Source organism: Pungitius pungitius, chromosome 8 (assembly GCF_949316345.1).
Source record: "Pungitius pungitius chromosome 8, fPunPun2.1, whole genome shotgun sequence".
Taxonomy (NCBI): Eukaryota; Metazoa; Chordata; class Actinopteri; order Perciformes; family Gasterosteidae; genus Pungitius; species Pungitius pungitius.
The window spans coordinates 13,252,760-13,272,679 of NC_084907.1; the positions used below are offsets into that span (position 1 = coordinate 13,252,760).

At 42.6% G+C, this 19,920-nt stretch overlaps 1 protein-coding gene across 1 annotated transcript in view; it reads right to left on the reverse strand.

The window, feature by feature from the left end:
• Positions 1-4,522: 4,522 nt before the first annotated feature.
• LOC119230042 (caM kinase-like vesicle-associated protein) overlaps positions 4,523-19,920 on the reverse strand; it is a 29,171-nt gene continuing 13,773 nt past the window's right edge. The window contains exons 2-11 of the mRNA XM_037490998.2: positions 12,732-12,839; positions 12,505-12,636; positions 11,107-11,181; positions 10,493-10,631; positions 9,327-9,447; positions 9,167-9,242; positions 8,937-9,073; positions 8,724-8,802; positions 8,182-8,269; positions 4,523-8,033 (exon numbers count right to left, since the gene is read on the reverse strand). Coding sequence (XP_037346895.1) covers positions 7,713-8,033; positions 8,182-8,269; positions 8,724-8,802; positions 8,937-9,073; positions 9,167-9,242; positions 9,327-9,447; positions 10,493-10,631; positions 11,107-11,181; positions 12,505-12,636; positions 12,732-12,826 — 1,263 coding nt within the window. The 5' untranslated portion in view covers positions 12,827-12,839 and the 3' untranslated portion in view covers positions 4,523-7,712. The remainder of the gene's footprint in view (positions 8,034-8,181; positions 8,270-8,723; positions 8,803-8,936; positions 9,074-9,166; positions 9,243-9,326; positions 9,448-10,492; positions 10,632-11,106; positions 11,182-12,504; positions 12,637-12,731; positions 12,840-19,920) is intronic.

The following is a 19,920-nucleotide window of genomic DNA, read 5'->3' on the forward strand; positions in this document are numbered from 1 at the left end:
GCTCTGTTTCTATCAGTGTACCTAATAGGTTTTATTTGTGCAAGTTCCTAATCCCCGATCAGTTAATATGTTCGGATGAGCTAAAGGTAAAGGTTCATTTTCTTAGATGGTAGGTGTTGAGTAGTAATGATAATATATCTGTGGTTCTAAATCAATACAATACAGCTATTGCGCTTACATCACATTGTCACAATAACTAGGACACGTGAATTGAACATAACTTAAGGCTCTGTTTCCTGGCTCATACCTTTTTTTTTCGGCCGTGAGAAAAAATGAGAGGTGCATGGTTCTGCTTCAGTCCAGTACTTCCTAACGGGCAAATCACCCCTCCCTCCCTCATCTAGTGGTGTTCTGTTGCCAGGGCGTCATCGTTAGAGGGACGTCCCTGTGGAAGGGTAAGATGTGCCAGTTCCACAGTTAGGTGGAAGAATCCTCCATTCCGTTCTGGAGCGCTGAACGTGCTGAACGGTTGGCTCCTGGAGCTCCCTTTTATCCGTTTCCTAGAGGCCCTGCCCCCCCCCCCCCCCCCCCCACCTTTCAGCACACACTAAGCCAGAGACTGTTACAGTCCTGCAGGAGGATGCACCGGGGCAGCAGTCACAGCTGAATGATGCGCTCTTTCACCTCCAGGAAATAGGCCCGTGCACACCACCCTTAAGAACCAGAGCCCCTTCTGATATACGTAGTGTGCCACATTGGTAACCTCATGGGGGTCCTCAGATTGAGCTGATGGCCCAAATCTCTCTCAAGACAGCGCTCCTCCACAATCAGTTATGTGCACAGAAACCTAGCACCCAAACCTCTCTTTTACACCTTCACATGCTTCTGAAGGTGCACAAATGAACAATGAGAGAAATGTATCCTGAAGAAAAAATTGAATTATTTATTTCTATTTCTATTCTAATTCTTTCATTTTTACTTCTATTTATACATTTACACACGTTCATTTGCTTTAACTCAGATATGGTGATGCTCAATTACGATCCATTTGAATTTACTTTGATTCCAAGTATCTGGCTGTCGGGCACAAAGCGTTCTTTACACCCGCCCGGTCCACCACAGTTCAAACTGGCCCATATCTAAATGGCACATTTACAGAAATGCCTTTGTGTGCATTTTAAACTGTATAAATACATTAACCCATGCTCACAGGGGGGAACCAGGCATAGAGCCACCATAGTTTTGGTCAAAGTCAGACTTGTCCAACATGCTCTCACCCCTCAGCCACTTACCACAGACATTGGTCTGCCTTTTCTATTTTACGTTGATCTATTGAAAAAGAAGGAATGTGTGTTTAGTGTATGTGCAGGCCGTTTGGCTCACATCACCTCGAGGAACAGCGTGTTGTAGGGTCTGACAGATTGAACACACATTCTCCCATAACAATCTAAGTTTACATGATTTAATAATAATGGATGGAAAAAATCAATCATCACACTATGATCCCAAACGAGCCAATTTCATACTTTAGTGTATTATAATGTAATATACTGTAGCGTATTTATGCTAAATCCAACAAAACCGACGGTTTTAATGAGCAAACCTGAAAAGGAAGTGATGCAAAACCGGTTTCCTTCTTGATTTTGCTTGAACAAATTGTGAGTAAAAAGTGATCAGAGTGCAGATAACATGTTCGTTTGGATGTGTTCTGTTACTGTATTTGACTGCAACTTCACAAATGCGCGTGCTATAAGGACATCACGTAGATGCTTGTTTGGGGATCCGAAAGTACTTTTAATTTAATCTTTATGCCACAAAGATTATCCCATGAAGAGATTTCATCTGCTATATTCAGCCCGATGACATATTGCAAAAAGTGGAGAGGAGAACCTGTCTGAAGACTTCTTTTCATCCTAGAATGTGAGAATAATTGTACCAGAACAAAGCAGAGGGAAGTCAGATGGTTTGGGAAACCATCAGGCATCAGATACTCTGTAGTCCCTCTTTTCATTACTCCTCATGAACGGAGCTCTGTTCCCTACGCTTATCTGATCCCTACCAAGGAGCAGCAAGGCGGACGAGTGGAGTCAGGGTGGGACAGTGGCTGCTCAAATCAGATCTGCATCACCAGTCTGCCACTTCCAGCCACCTCCGCCTCGGAATCAGAAATGCTCTGAAAACCACATTTAGGGAATTCCAAACGACCCACAACAAAAGTTGACCCGAGCTGATCCGATCAGACATTTCTGTGGACCGTTCTTCAAAAAGCAACAGAGTGGTGGTTCTACGGGGCATTGTCTCCACAGCGGCACGCCACATGACCGTGCCAACACCATTCAATCGACTTGTTCTCATGTGGAATCTTATCGAGGAGTCCCATCTGGTGCCCGGTGGCTCAGAGGCGGTCATGGCATTCTGTGGTCTTCTGCTCCGTGTCTCTCACGGTCCAGAGCAGTAGGACACTCGCTGCATTGTTGCAAAATAGAGACTTTTGGTTAGTGAGGGGCAGGAGTTTTTAATGTATTGAAAGTCGCTCACAGGCATCCTTCTGTGGCCACTTGGCTGCAGTTTGTTGCCAAACTCCATTGAACACATGATGAGCTGACATTATTAAATGCCTGAATCCATCACAAACACAGAGTTAAAGTGACTGACTGCTACATTTGATGCATCACCCCATATTGTGGACTTATATAGTCCTGATATTGTCAGACTCTCACCCAGTAACTCCGTACTTATTAGATTGTGAGGAAATGACGCACAGCAGGGAAAAGAGGAAACAATACTGCTCTCTGTTGCCTCTTTACGGTCATAACAGGATTCCTGCTTGCAGCTGCATTACACATTTTCAACCAGCAGGTGGCAAAATGTGACAGTGTCCGCTGCACTGATCCTTTTGTGCTGAACATACAGATCCATACAATATACTATCTACATTATTCATGATGAGATCAGTAATTCATTAGACTTACAAAGATGCAACAATGTCTTAATATTATTTTGCATTTTGCTCTTGTAGCTGGTTGAGATGAAGCTAGATTTAACTTTTTATTAAAACCTTTTAACTAACTCAATAACCAGTTTACTAGTTTAGTACGCAGGGTCCCCCCCCCCCCCCCTCTAAAGGGTCACAAGATATGTGTTGGGGTCATAAGATTATTTTGGTCTTATTATAATTATACCTTTGACTCTTTGGGCCTGGAACAATAAAAGAAACCATCAGCTGACTTTTGGTGGGAGAAGTCTCAATAGTGAAACTCCAACCAACTGGTTAATATCTGAAACATGTTGTCATTAACCTTCCTAAACTATTGTTCGTTGATTGAGCGATCAATTCTTTTGAACTTTTTTCCATCTGAATTTTTTTTTAATTAATTATTATATCATATAATAACCCCTGTCATTTTGGCCATTTCCTTCCTTCCTCCGCAGCATGCTGAAAGCTGAGACAGTAAACCGATGAGGGGAGCCATTGAATGTTACAAGGCATTATGCGGCTCCACACGCCGTATCTGGTCGAGTGTCCGCTGTGCCTCCTGCACGTTGTAAACACCGACCAGGATAAATAAAGCGAACTCACGGGGAGTAAAAGGGTTTGCATCAGGAGAACATTGTTGTAGGATCATTGTTACATGTTGCACCAGCTGCTGTTGAAGTAGAAGCAGATTACTCCACCCTTCATCTTGCTGGAGAGCTCCGTGTCACGGTCCGCTCTGAGCAGCTTGAAGCCTGCCAGCAAGCCTGCCAGCTGGAGCGCGGAGTCCGGTATCGATCCACAGAGCCAGGTCTCCGTGAGGCACAACACGGAGGACGTAGAAAAGTCTCAGTCTGTCCTCACCAGCAGCTGAAGTTGGTCCAGTTTGTTGCTCAGTGACACGTTGGAGAGAAAGATGGCCGACAGCGGTGTGCGAGAACCAACGAGCCGAGAGACGGATCCCTTGACAGGGTTCATAAGAGGAGAACATACATTTTACATATTTTCTGCTGTATATTGGGGGGGACAGATTGGTATTTTCTCAATATTGGGGGGGGTTCGAGCCTCCCAATGGATGCGTGGTTACGCCTATGAGTGTGTGTGAGCGGTAGATAGATTCTTGCTTGCTGCTACTTAAACATTTCCAAAAAAGAACTCAATGTGCGGCTAATGTCTTGGATACTATTTTAGTTTAGGTAAAATATAACTTTATTTCTTTTTGAGAGGATTTGTAAAATTGTATTTTTCTTCTGTCATGGACACACTCACTCTTCCAACGACACAGGGGCACACTTAGGATCCCCCTGACGCCCGATGAGTGTATCGATGGCTGCATATCTGTCTCTGATGGACGTGAAAAAGAGAAAAAATCTCCCATCAAGGAGCCTGCGAAGTGAGCTCTCTGCATAATTATTCCAACAAAATGAAATTCAAGTATCATGGAAAGTGTCACCAAACGGCACTCCTGGGATTTTTGTCGAACACAAGTTCACACGCCACCAGGATGGCTGCTAAGCTTGTGCTAAGTGAGAGTGTGTAACACAGATCTCTCCGGGGGGGTTGTGCCTCCATCCACTCGGAAGAGAAATGACGAGGACTACTGATAAATAAAGAGATGAAGTAGAATTTTATTTTTTTACCATTAAAGTCATCAACTAAGTCAAGGTGTACATTACAGAGCTCACAGGACAGGACCTACAGGTGACCACTGGTCCTTGCAAACATCACATCTACAAATACACCTGGGAGTGCATGGCGAAATGAACAGACGTGGAATACTAAATACAGTGAGGGATGTATTGTGGGGGTGGGGAGAGGAAAGCCTTGCTTTAAACTGTGCAACAGTGTTCAAACTGTATTTATTTGCCATCTAAACAAAGAAAACAGACAACATGAAATAATCTACTTAAAAATATCTGATATTCTTCAGTTTAAGCCTCTACTAGAATCTAAATATATATAATAAACAATGTGAGAAATCAAATAGTTGTATATTCTGAATGATCCGTTTTTCTAAGCACATTTCAAAGTAGATACATGTATGATAAAGTCAATTTTTAAATATCAAGTTTATTCCAAAGCTTGGTTTCATCTAAAATGCACATTTTCATATAAATTCACCGGTGTTCACCGTTGAGAGCGGATTGGGTGGTGTCAGACAAAGTGGCCGTACACCATCCATGACATATTATACTTTGGATATGGAATGTAATCAGTGCATTGTAATGCATTCATGTGACCAGGGGATGAAAACCTTTGATTCAGGTAATCCAACATATTTCCGGCCAAACTTGTCCTATCGAGGCTTGATTATTTGCCCTATGAGCTTTCTATCGCGTCAGTAGTTTTTTTTTTTTTTCAAAATGAAAACATGTGGTCAGTTTCCATCTTTTACATATGTACGTCAAGGTAAACTTCCAATAAAAGCTTCACTTTGTTTCTAGTATATCCTGCTTATGATTAGGCAACAAAATTACTTGGTTAGGCAAAGTCAAACGTTGTGGTTTGGGTTCATATAAGAACACATGCTATGTAACATATATAGGTCTACATAGCGTAAGTTAATTCTAATATTTTAAATGATGTAAGGTAACATATGTCAAATGTCATATGTTGACGGGACACAAATAGCAGTCTCCTGGGTGAAAGTCTATTGGACTGAAATGTTCAACCTTACCTTCCTCAACAAACCTTGTCCTTACTAATGATACGTCAGTTGCTCTGACTGTCTTAACAATGAGGCAGATGGGTTAGGCCAAGTTGGACCCTTACAGACATTTAACGCTTGTTATTGGACCCCAGGGGGCACTGACCACCCATCAGTATTTGACAAGTTAGGAAAATGTATATTTGGGAAGGAGTACTTCCTTCCAAAATATACATTTTTCTTCTCCCTGTAGTGACAATTTACACTGCTCACAACAAGGTCAGTAGATCACCTTGATTAGCCGGATCACACTTTCTGGAGAAAAAAAAAAAATCCAGTTGAGTTCAAATGTATATTTTGGGGCATTGAGAACCACAAGCCAAGTGAAAACGGGGCAGACATCTGTAAAACTAGGCAACTCACACCAAAGCAAATCTAGAATGAGTAGCACTACGTGCAAGTAGATCAATATCTACAATATGTGCGTTTGATTTGGAACTGTCCTTTAAAATTGCCTTGGAACTGTCCTTTAAAATTGCCTTGGCCGGACAGCTGGCAAGGATGATAGACTTCTACTTACATGGACTTGATGGAATGGACACCAGGAATCACAGTTTCTGCAGCCAGTCGAATATTGCTCAATTTCTTCTAATAATTACAGAGATCTCTTTCTGTTGCTCGCTATTAATGCTCAAGGGGACCAAAGGACAGGAGAGATTGTTATTAGTGTTCATCAAGTATAAGGAGAAAACTACATGGCTGAAGTGTTAAAAAAACTACAAAAACAGAAAGAAAGAAAAAATGATGGTAATAAATATTATATATGAATTAACAATAAGTTCAGAAATATCAAACAATTAATTCACATTATTCTGTGTGTACAAGTACAACACAGGTCAGCAAAGATGGCCGTCGTCACCACAAGGTCAAAACAGTGTGTGGCTTCCTTTTGATCACATCAGTTAATGAACTTTTTGATTTACGGTTACAACAAAATATTAAGACATATGTGGCATTTTGAGTCCATATCCTTACAGAACGGGCATTTAAACCAAAGCACATACGTTTAAAGGGAAATCTATCCAACAAATTCACTTTTTTGTGACGTGATGAATAAAGATGCTAAAAAAGAAAAGCTACAAATTATTAATTAATTGAATGCATAGAGCTCATATATAATGCTGACTTTTTTTTCTTCTTCACATAACAAACATTGACGGCAAGGGTGCTAAAACAGTCGCGATGGATAGCACAATGTATCGTGTGCTTTTGAAAAGAACATCAGCCTCGGCGAGCGCTCTGCGGCGTGCAATAAGACGTTGAGAAGTTTGGCGGTGGAGCGTCTTTATCCACCAAGTATTTGCGAATGTAAAATAGACAGTAAAAAGTAGGAATGCATGCGGTTTTGGCTACTTCTACAAAGGTCTCTATGTACATAATGTTTACTCCTACAGCTATGAGGTTCGTTCCTAAGCAGGAAGCTAGCAAAGGAACATAGTGTTTTGTGTGTGCAGGTGTGTGAAGCTGCCTAGTTCAAAATACCCAATGACTACCAGTCACCAATCAAGCATTTTTTAACGGGCAATGACTCGTTGGTGTGGACAAGAACAATTAAGAGAGATCACAATATTGGCCCTGGAACAGGACTATGTGATCTTCTCCATGCGAGGACCAGCATTAACTCAGTATCACAGAACAATGAAACGTTTCAGAAGCAATACTTTTCCACTGATTCAAAGGACAAATACTGTAATTGTAAGAAGTTTCTCAAGTTGGCTCATTAAAAATGAATAAAAGCTGTTTGCAGCACACTCTCGTCCTCCTCTCTAAGAGAAGATTAAGAAAGAACTATTTAGCTGTAAGCCACAGCGTTTGCCCCTAAAACTCAAGAGTGTGGATATGAACAAGATTTAAATAATCTGACACAAAAACACCGCAGGGTCAGTGAAAAAAAGACACATGACGTGTAAAAGTAACCCAGCACTGGGGACAGGTAGCACACAGCCTCCATGAGATGATGCTAATGAAGCGGCGTCTGTGTCACCATGCTAGCAGCTAATGTACAGTGAGGAGGAGTCGGCAGGGAGATCAGAGGTCAGGGGAGTTCGGGTGGGCGGGGTTGGGCAGGGGGGGGGGGGGGGGGGGGGGGTTCTAACCCTGCTCTTCGTCGCCCTCGGCGGCTGCATGGAGCGCAGCCAAAGCCTCGCCGTTACAGGGCGTTGTGGGCTCGGCCTCCTGCGGCGCAGGGCTCGGTTGCCGTGGCTCCTCGGCCTCCGGTGCCGGTTGGCTTGTCTCCGCCCCAGCAGGGAGCTCTGTGACGGCGGCAGGCGCCTCCTCGGGTGTCGCGGCAGATGAAGGCGCAGAGGAGGCGGTGGCACCCTGGGGAGCCGCAGCGTCAGCTGGGGCGCCGGCTGCAGGGCTGGGCTCGGGGGCCCTCAGTCGCTTCATGATGGTGGTGACCCGCACGGCTTTCTGTAAGAGGAGGGGACGACGGGCTGAACTCAAATGGGTGCTTTGACCTGCAGACATTGACTCTACTTGTGGTATACAATGATGAATTAATGCACACAATGCATACAACCAACGTTGTGAAGCGTGAAAAGAGAACAGAAATGCACACCTTCCACTTTGCTCTAGCGAAGTTCTTCTCTATCTGTGCGCACACATTTTCCTTAATGTTCTTATCTGAAGCCGCACCGCCGGAGATCCTGAAGTAGAAAATGGGAAAAACACAACTTCACAACAGAGCGTCGTGCTCGCGCTTATGACTGCTGGGCATATTAATTCTCAATGTATTGTTCATTTTATGGGATGGTAATTCAAATGATGCTTTGGGGAACATAAATGTCTGCACCAAATAGGATGGCAATATGTGGAATACCGCAGTGTCAACCTTCTATGTCAACTATAGTAAAAGTCATTGCATCACCAAAGTCGCAAGAATACACTGTCTAGGAACAATTCATTCATGCGATATACATATCCATTTGTTTTCAGAAAGTATACATCTTAATATGCTGTGGAGTTGCAGCCCACTAAATTCTGAAGACTCATTAGGATCAGCGATTAGTCTTCTCAAAGGGATCTAGGGGACACACGAGAAAGAAAGCCTGCTCTTTTGGTTTGAACTCTGTGCACAACACATAAACCTGTGCCGCCTACCACTCATGGTTTATAGCCTCCTGGGCTGTCAGTCTCAGGTCTTGATCCACCTCCATCAGGCGAGCAACCAGACTCTTCGCTGTAAGAAAAATCACAGAGAGGACGCTCAACAAAAAAGGGTTCTTTGCGACTGATGGACATATACATGACATGGGATTGGCCACTCCGGGTCATTGGGGTTTATTTACATTGTTTACTGGATCCTCACAGTACCTGAATCTGAGATTTCATCCCAGTACGGAGAGTCAAACTCATAATCGCCAGCCAGGATCTTTCGGAACAAGTTCTTGTCATGGTTTTCAAAGTCGTCGTCGTCAGTTTCATCGTAGAAAGGAGGGTTGCCGGATAGCCTGAGGTTAAACAAAATAAAAAGAGAATCAGGTATAAAGGAATATCTCCATGTGTGTCATGATCACCATTGTTACTGTTACGGCTCCACTTACAGTATGTACATGATGACACCGGTTGCCCAGCAGTCCACAGGACTGCCGTATCGCTGTCGGCCCACTACCTCTGGAGCTGAACCAGAGTACAGACACATCGTCAGCCACATCACAGGTTCCATAGTGCCCTGTTTGCCACTTTGTGAATTGATATTCTCACCGAGGTACTCTGGTGTCCCACAGGGGTCTTTAATTAGCCGGCTCTCCAGCTTGGCAAGATGGAAGTCGCTGATGACTATTTTAGAGTGCTTCAGGCGATTGTAGTAAACCAAGTTCTCCAACTACAAAGAATAACATATTACAAATGAAAACTTCAAGGCGTGATTATGATTGGGGTCTTTCATTTTGACGGTCACTTATCGAGTGAACTTTTTGACTTTCAGTTGTGAGATCATTTTCTGACGGAACTAAGTTGAGAAGACGGAAAACATCTAAAAGTTTAATTATCCAGTGAAGATGAAAAGAAAGAAAAAGAAAGCCATTCGGTTTAATTTTGTGTTTTGTTATAATTGGACTTAGGCTAAATGCCTCCACCAAGTTTGACGTATTTCCACATACGAAATGCATTTATTTTCATCTGAGCTGACAGTCCTATACAAAGAGATTTGAGAAGAAGCGAGGTGGAGAAGCTTATCCAGGTTTCACCCTGAATACTAATCATACTGCATCCCCCTTTTCTCTATTACTCATTCATCAGGATCAGAAAGAACATGTATCATATATCCTCCTCCTGTCATGATGCAACGGCACTTTGGTCATTTTGTGGAGAGTTTTCATCAACGCAAAACACTTTAAATATTAATCCAGCAGCTGCCTGATGTCTTTCTGAAGAATTGTATTCACTTTATTTGCACACATTTGGAATCATGTGAATATCACTTTCTCGTCAGAAGGATCTGTGCTTAAAGAGTCTACAGAAAAAGTTAAATGTAAATGCATTTGTGTTACATCAATAAATAATTGAATATCTGGGAACATAGTTACGCCTAATAATAATCTTCATATCAACATAAACGTAATCCTAGAAAAGATTCACAAATAGATTTGGGTTTCTGAGAAAACATTATTTTGTTTGTTTGGCTTAAAATGTTATTTACATAGTCTGAAATTCACTTTATGCTAGTTTATAACCTGAAATAGTCAAACCTCCAACACTTAATGTCTGGCATTGTAATCACAAATGGTGGTGAGAAGATGAACAGCACACAGCAGGAAGCCATCCCAGCTTGACCCTTCCATTCCTCTGCTGATCTAGTCCATGTATACGTATACGCATGCTGAATCTTCATCTCCAGGATGGACTATCCTGTCTATGTAGCGTGTTACCTTGAGGTTTCTGTGGACAATATGCAGTGAGTGGAGGTAGGCGACGGCCTCCAACACCTGGCGCACCACGTTGCTGGTGTCTCGCTCGGAGTAGTAGCCTTGGTCCAGAATCCAGTCAAATACCTCTCTGCCTGTTGCACTGTAGGAGAAAGGGGACCCGTAATGTTTGCTGTTGAAATTTATAAAAGTTCATTTCTCTGTGTTAACTGCACTGTAATTCTAATTGTATAATGAATATCTATCTATCTATATTATATATCTAATATCAAAATTGACAAGATTAAACATCACAAACCACCTATTATGGAGGAATGGTTTAAATTGCTTTCTCACAAATTATTCCTTTTTCTTTTTACCAGAATTCCTCTAAGGACGACACAATATGTCGTATTTAGTATATTCATAGAAATGCATTCAAATTCCCCAAGGAACACATGGGGATGAGAACCACATCTGAATACCAGATGAGTGGAGTTCTGGTATCTACTGGGCCTCAGGCTGACGCAGCTCAAACCCCACGAGTGTTCGATCAACGCACGCAGTGGGGAAGGCCCGGCTGACGCAAAGACAAGCCGAGCCTTTTCCCCCCCAGCTAGTCAGACATCTGAACTCACAGTTCAAGGAAGAGGAAGTACTCTTTTTTGGTCTCAAAGATGTCCACCAGTTGGAGAATATTGGGATGCTTCACCCTGATGAGTCACAAAGCAAAGACAGAGAGAGAGAGAGAGAGAGTGATGTCAGGAGTCGTCATCATTCAATGTAAAGACCTGCTTTAATGCTTGAGAACAACACACGGCAGTGGTGGCAGAGACAGAGAGAGGGAGTGTGCTCACTGCATCTTCGGCTTCCCATCCACACACAAGCAGGTATACGTATGTAATCTGGTGCAACCATGTGGCCACTGTGCTGAGCAGCTCACTATGCTTCGGAAAATATAAGAGTGAAATTGGAAAGCAAAATGCAAGGTTTTCGTAAACTCCAAGAGGAGTATAGCTGTGTCTGAAATCTTTTTCCTAAAAAAAAAGTCCATAGCTTAGTCAGTGAAAAATAAACAGAGATTTGGGAGAGTTTTGTTTCATTTTGTCTCACCACTGAGAGTTGCAGTTATGCGCATAATGAACATGTCTATGACGTGCATCAGAAGCCCAGGAACAGCTTTGCATTACGGGTCTTTTGGAAAGGTCTAAGACGATGGGTCTTAGACCTTTCCAAAAGACCCAAATGTCAAACACTAAGACATATCAAAAGGTGCATTGCAGCACATGGAGCGAATGGAAAGATATTGGGGCACAGCTTGGCCTACATGCGGAGGTTATTCTCAGAAAGCACCTGTTTCAATTACATAAGGATGAGGGGAGTACTTTTCAAATATAAATTTGAGTCCACTTCATGCATCGGCCAACGCTCCTCTTAAACACAATTATGCTATTTGGTCTGTTAATGAGCGTTATCAATAGATAGAACAGTAATTCAACAGAAATGTCGATACAGATGACTGACAGTGTGCCTGTTTTTTGGTTAAATTAATAACAATAAACAAATATATAAAGATGAATACTTCGTATCTTGTCTAATACCCCACTGCAAGCATTTTAAATTCAAATCATTATTTGATGTTTTTCTTCCCAGCCTTTCACAATGTCATCATATTTTTCCCCCGAACCCCCTGCTGCTGATGACACTACAAAAAATCCAGAGCAGTGCGCATTGCTCTTATGGAAGCTTCTGAGGGGTAATTTACAGAGGAGTACGAGTTCATGCTTTGAAAGGTTTCTCATGAAGAAATCAGTTACATATTAATCTGGCTGCTGTCAGTGACAAATTGTTTAATAAGGCCCAGTTTATGCTAATGTGGGTTTTACCTGAGAGTTAGATGATCACAGAGCTTTGTGTGATTAAAAGGGAGAAGCGCTGTACTTTTCTTATTTAAAGCAAGTACCAACATGTGTTTTTCTCTTTGCAAATCATGCACTATAGACTCCAGAGAAAAGCAACAGCATTGACTAACTTACATCTTTAGGATGACGATCTCATTTTTGGCAGCCTTCCGGACTTTCCTTCCATCCTTTTTCACGAACTTTTTACAGGTATACATTTTCATTGTAGTTTTGTCCTTGGCCCTGAATATCTCACAGAACTCCTCCCTGGAAAAAGAAAAACGTTTTTATGGCATTTAATATCTTTTTCAGGGATGCAAACACAAATCGTGACGCAAGTTGCAAGTTGTTGAAATACTCACGATTTAACAATCTGACCCAGGTCATATTTATCCGTCACCTCTGAAGGATTGTTATAATCCTTCTTTTCCCCGATTGTTAAACAGCCAAACGGCATGGCCGCTCCTGACCTGTGGTGAGAGATGGGGAGAGAATTGAATGAGAAATCAAATTGCATCTATCAGGGCGCCATGGGTTAGTCCTGGCGCCGCACCTGAAGCTCATCATTTCTCTCCAATTGAGCCTGACATGGGGCCATAATCACACGGGATGGAAAAACAAGAAAACATCCAGTAATGATGCAAAAGAGCCACCAGATGCAGCGTCAATGCAGAAGATGTTTTACTTCCTTACCCTGAATGAATCTGCCTAACTCGAACTAGAAGTAATACAACAGCGAGGGTCCGACGGTACCGGTGCTCCTCAGTGGAATTAAAGGTTCCAACCCGTTGGGGTCGGGGAGTTGAAGGAGCAGCTAATATGATACAGCGAGGCAACTGCTGCAATAAGTTAAGCACTTTGAATAAAAAATGGGAGCCGGCAATTACAGGCACGGCCCCCCAGGACTGTGAGGGGTTGAACGTCTAATTGTGGTGCAGCCTCTCTGCGTCTCTCTCTCAAATAGCATGGGGGGGGGGATTTGGGACCAGCCTTTGGCAACTTAACTGCAGGTTTGTTTGTTTTGCACTGAGAATGAAAGGTTTTGTAGTCAGCGTGGCTGTGGTTGAGATTTTTGTGCTTCGAGGGAAGAGGAGGGGTTCTGTCCCAGAAACTAAAACAAGTGGGCATTAAACTAGCCTTTGTGTGTCAATCGTGGCTCAATGGAATTACCCACACAATCTAGGTTTTTGGGGTTAATTGATAAAGGTGCGTTGGTTTCTTAATCTGACAATAAATCAGGCTATTTGCTTTTAAAAAAAAGAAATGTTCCAAAAATGGATTCCTTTAATTGTTATTACTAAGATACCGGATACGTTTAAAAGGAGGTTAATGCTCCCAGACTAAAAAAAGAGCTTGAATTGAAATGAAATGAGACTGAGTTGATCTTCTCATCTATTCTCTGCAAGAATGCAAAAAAGAAAACTTTCAATCTTACAATGAAGAGCTGCGATGTGGGAAAAGTGCATTTATTTTCAAGTCATTAGTTGTGCTCTTTTTTATACATGGTTAATGTTTCATCCATTTGGTGATTCAAGTTAAAACAAACAAATGACTTTTACTGTAGAATTAATCCTACATAGTCATCATTAGGGATGGGGGATAGGAATAAAAGCTGCTGTTACTGTGTATGTCATTGTAAATCGAGGTAACAACATTCATATTTTTTTACTTTCTGGAAATGCAATCACAACCTTTAAATAGATCGAAAATGATTTTGGATAATTTTGAGCCCGTTAATATCTCAAAACAACGAAGGCAATTATTTACATTGATGCCAGAATTCCTGTAAATGTAATAATGAGGAAACAGAACTGACAAGTTGCCTGCTTCCAGGTTGGCTTACAAAAATACAGAAATCTGTAGCTGCACATTCGAAGGAAATAGATTCAATTAAGATGGAAAAAGGCAAATGGGATGAGTGCGCTTTCTCTTGGTCTGTAAGTGAAACTGATAAAGTAACGCAGATCATCGCTCAAAAAAGATTACGCAGCTACATATCCGCAGTAGAAAAATGCTTATTTCCTGTCCTCGGTCAGGGTGAAAGATGTCCTCTTCTAAATGCGAGCAGTCAGCTTAAGACGTACAGCGCTATGTACGCTGTTCACTGAAGCTCCACAAACAGACGCTCGTAATCCAATGGAAATGAACCTGAGCGGGGAGACATTGCACATTACCAAGAGTGAACTTCCTGTTTTTCCTCCACGTCTATGTTCTGTAGTCCTTGTAAGAGGCTGGCCTCTCCTGACTGCACGTCTCCCTCTCTGAGCCCCAGTATGTTGGAAATGTCTCTCTGAGGTAAATGCTCGGCTTGGTGAAGTTATGGAAGGAAAGTTCTGCAGGGGCAGGGGCTTAAATGGAACTAATTCTTAGTAAGTCCAAGACCGACAGAACCCTGGAAATCCTTCTGCAAGTGGCTATAACAGTACACAAGAGGCTTGTTGCATTGTGCAGAGGGAAGGTAGATATTTCATCATGATGAAATATAACGAATCTGATGAGATCCAGAGTCCAGATATGTGGTTTTGTAAAATGCTTTTTTCCCCAAAAGGTTCATCACAAACCTGTGAAAAAGTAGCAGACTAGGGAGACACAAACATCCAGAGACATCCAAAACCAGATGAACTCCCCAAAAATTAAAAGAAAGAATCTCTGTGAGCCGCTTGCCTTCTGGATGAAGAATGTGTGAAGCACTTGCAGTGGGAGGAGCAGGATGCTGGCAACATCATATGATGTAGGCAGCATAATGGGCCTGTTTGGACTGATAACCACCAGCGACATGGCAGCATTGTCATCACCCCTCCTAGGGTTGGGTATCGTTTGAATTTGAACGATTCCGATTCCTTCTTTCGATTCCGGTTCCGAGCGATTCTCGATTCCGATTCTTTTAAGAGGCATGGTCATAAAAGTTTAAGTTTAAGATATTTTAAATGAGCTAACCAAGGGTCTTTCTGAAGGAAATAGTCTGACCTTCTCCATCAATGTTAATTCTATGAAATTTTATTAACTTTACTATGAATTTCTAACAGGGCTGTTTTCAACTACAATATAAATATCAAACTATGAACTTGAATATTGTATAAACATTATAAATTATGAATATATTTTAACAGGGGTACACTTTCCTCCAGAGAGCTTTATTTTTGAAACCTCACAAAAACACATTTACACATGATGTGTATGATGCTGCAGGTACTTAAACGTTACCTTGCTCCCACTGATGGGCCCTTGGAGCCAGAGCACACATAGGGAGTTGCCAACTCTCCCAACCCCAAATCAGGGACACTTTCGCTGACGGGGGGGGGGGTGTGGACGCTTCTTCGTTGGTGTTCAGCAGTTTCTATTTCCGGTCGGTGCCGGCGAACTGAGAATCGAAACTAGGAATCGAATTTGAAACTTTTGAACGATACCGGGTAAATCTCAAAGCTAGCCCCGATTCCCCTCCCCTTATCCGGACTGTCATCATACGGATCTTTGTCTGCCGGCCCGGGTCAGCTATTCTCTGCAGATGCAGTGAACACTTACAGAAAGGAAGATGGACGACGATAAAAGTCAGACTTGTTAGGCGAGCACATCGTCCATGAGCAGATGAGGTTTCCTTGAGAAAAATCGATTAGAAACTCTTGAGGATTAGGCTGTGTGCACTGTGTCAGTGTTTCATCGCAGCCGTGGAGGGGATTATTTTACCTGCTGTTATTGTATGGCACGCCTCGGGGAAATGGCAGCTACCTGTTTGGCGTGGTAAGCCTTTTGCCAACGTGAACAGCCGTTAGCTAATCCCGCTAAGTGGTTACCTGGAGTTTTGTTAAGCATTTCGTTTTTGGCTCTTCCCTCTGTCCTTCTTTCACCCGCCTTCCCTCCCGCTCCCCTTCTGGCTCAGCAGCCACTGAATGAGGACGCACAATAAAGATGAAACCCCCGTGCATCACACTTGTGCTGACTGCAGGCCACTGCACATTTACTGGCATAAAACCCAAGCAGTGCTGAGCCTCAAAGGTTATTTACAAAACTCTAGACAACACTGAGCGGCGGGAGATTAAATGTATGATCAAACCAAACAAGGCATTTCAACTGTACGTCATTCTGATGGATGCTCAGCTTTCACCACAGGCTGCTTATCCTGAAGTTGACAGATGAACTACATTCATTGGCAACACGTTTTCTAATCCAGAAAGTGTGAAATCTTTCACTCCAACAACGTTGAATCAAAGGCATCTGGGTGATTGTCAGGCACATAAAGTAAAGAACTTTAACATTGAGAGGCAGCCTTTTGGTCTTGGGTTTGAGCTCCTGAATACTTGTCTAAACGTTTTGGATTTTAGTCCATCAAGTAAAATCAATCGACATGTAGTTGAACTTCATTGATCAAAATATCCCCCTATGTTAACATGTTCTTGTTATGTCCGAATAGAGCTCTTTGGGTTTCAGCCAAACATTCCCTTTATGCAATTAGCTGTAGATAAATGGCATGGTTAAGAGTTGGTTGTCTGCAGATTTTCTGGCATGAGAGCTTTCATTGGTGTGGTGTGCCCAACTATCCTGAGAGCATTACATTTAGAGCAGCTCTAATCCATATCATTATGTGAACAATGCATCAATCTATAATAGAATTAAATGTTTCAATAATAAGTAAAACAGAGATCTGGAGTTTCCCTTTGAGAACGTTTGCATCTTTCAGCCCAATGCAACTGTTTTTAACAGAAAACTTTCCAATGGAAATTTGGAAGAAAGCACTTTCCCACAGCACTTCATTGATCCGCTATTGAGCGTTTTGAACAACACAAGTCATTTAGTTTTGAACATGCTCATCTTGACTATCTAAAATAGCATCCTTCTCTTTTCCTGAGGATGGTGGAGAGCCTCATACCTACAAGGAACGACTCTCCTGCTGGAAACAAACATCTTACACATAGACATGGTGCCATGGCGACAAACCTGTAGTAATTGGTTTGAGGAAGGAGCACACATGGTTGCAGGTAGCAGGGAAACAGTGAAATAAAACTCTGCTTGTTAAAGTGGAAACAAGCACATAGTAAACCAGAAAAGAAGTTATTGTTGGACTTGAAATTAAAGACCTTGCATGGATGAAAGGAAACTACATATGAGTTTAAGTTGTAGTAAAGCGTAATTCGCACCAAGATGTTTAAAGTCTCTGCTCTTTCGCCTCAGGTGTAAGTGCACAACACATCGAATAGGTGTCAGGTGTGAAGGTTGTGCGGATGAGGGGCGGCCACAGTCCATAAATAACATGGAGTAGAGCTGATGCAGCCACAACTGCAAACATCATGAGCAATCATTTTGCACTTGTTAATGCTCCTAGGATAAAACAGCAGGCAAATGTGAACGTGCTAATGATTTTTATTGTGTTCAATAAAGTGAAATAACAGAGAAAATCCTATTAGCGAAAAAGGCTGTCCTACTCTGAGTGAACTTTTACAGATGAAGGGCTGAACGTAGAGCAAAACATTAGTGCTGACCGAGATTCCCTCTATGAATGTATATGTGCCAACAAATTATGTTGGCACATGACCATGAACGCTGCACTGTTAGCCAAATATTTTCCACTAATTCACAAGAAATGGCCGCCAAAGAAGACCAAATCAAAGCACTTTAGATGTATAGAGTTTGGCTTGCGACACATTAATTCATTGGTGATTCAATGTATTCATGGAAGCAGTTCTAAGAAGCTTACTGGGGAAGAAAAACCCTTTCTGCAGCATCACCACATTGCCTCATTAATGCAACTTACAAGGATTGTGACTTTTTACATTTGACTCTAAGGGGAAGCGGCTGCTTGAGAATATTAACATAAAAGTTTTCATGTGCGGCGGGGTGCTAATTAGTTACATTGCAGTGTAACCGCTATGCCGTTTCCACCTTTACGCAGAGGCAGCAGACGATGTAAAGTGAGGAGGGAGACAAAAACGGCACGGACGGAAAGTTGCATCAATCAGCAAGGTGCCGAATATGGATGACGGCGAAGCTTTTAAAAGTTGGCGCAAACACAATGAATGAATTATTCATGCCCTGAGAGTCTTCTTCCCCACAGCGCGGTTTGCTGGGCTTGCGGTCCGAGGAATCGCTGTGTCTCAGGGCGCCTGCTCAACAGTGTCCTGGGATCAGAGGCACGCCAGCTGCAGGCCAGCAGTGCTGCAAGGGAAAGCAGCCCTTTCTCCTTAGCTCTGCTCCAATAACACCCAACAGCCAATCTCTCCAGGATCCATTATGTTTCTCATTGGCATGCCAGACCTCACTGTTTAAGCATTGGAGGCTTTACAATGCCTCTATTTTGTTTGAACTGTTCTGGGAGGTGATCGAGGCCAGATGATCATTCGGTTGCCTTAAAATAGTAATCACTCTCTGTATGTGCTGTCATTCTTGAGAAATTTGACTCATATTTCCGCTTTCCTCAATGCAAGAGACAAGGGCTGCAGCAGCTTCTCCATCAGCAGAGAGCGAGCCAGAGGAAGCCCTCACTCTTCTCTCCACTGTGCCACCTCTCTCACACACAGTCGAGCTCCTCTATGCTGGCGATTGACTCATGGCAACAACGCCACAGGCTCAACCTTGCGCTTTACGAGAAGTGAAAGGTGCAGCCCCCTCTCTTGCAGGGGGCGAGGCGGCGGGCTCTTATCACACACACACGTATCGTTGAAACGTCGCCGTGGCGTCGGTCAGCACACTGGCCTTTCTACACCTGCTGCCATTGAAAAAGCACAAACTTAAATGGGCAGGTCATGTGATGCTCAGATGCTCAGATCCTGTATGCACAACCTGCAAGCATTGTCTCTCTTTGTGTCTCTCTGCTGACTACAACTGTCCTCAAAGTGTGTCCACGATGAACCCATGGGTGTCTTCGTGGATTTCAACATTAATATTCCCGCTTTATTCCACAACCATTTTGTCTATTTAACCTGCGAGTCGTGAAGACATTGTAAAAGTGAGATGCTGTGGTTTCGCATGAGAAGCTGATGCTGCTGGTAGTGCTTGAATGGTAATGATGGGAGGGCTTGCCACTGGGAGAGGCTTTTTTTCATGCATTCAAAATGTTGCTGTAAGATTTTTGTTAAATGACTCAACCTTTTGTTAATTTCTTTTGATCATTAATATGTATAAAATGGGTAAGCCATTCATGGATCAATAAATCAATGAACAACACAGGAAGTTTGTCTATGTTGTCACCAGTCTTGGGCAGGTTACTGTAATTGATGACTGATTGTATTTTATTATCATTACTTTGCTTTTGTCGCTCCAGCTTCATCAGAGGTTGTTTAACACGACTCACAATCATCCACCTCTCTCCTTTGGCATTTAACATGAGGGGGGTTTTTGAGCAGGCCAATTCAACAAAGCAGCTAATGGTTGTAATCATACAGTAATTGCAACTGCAAGTAATAGTCTTTACAATAAAACAGTGAGACATGTAGATGGCCACAGCTCGAGTAAATTCAGCAAATAGCTAACAAGCAGTGAAATTCATTAACTGCTTTAGTATTCAGTTATTCAGCAGAAGTAGGACAACAAAACAAAAAACACTGTGACAACTGAATCGTG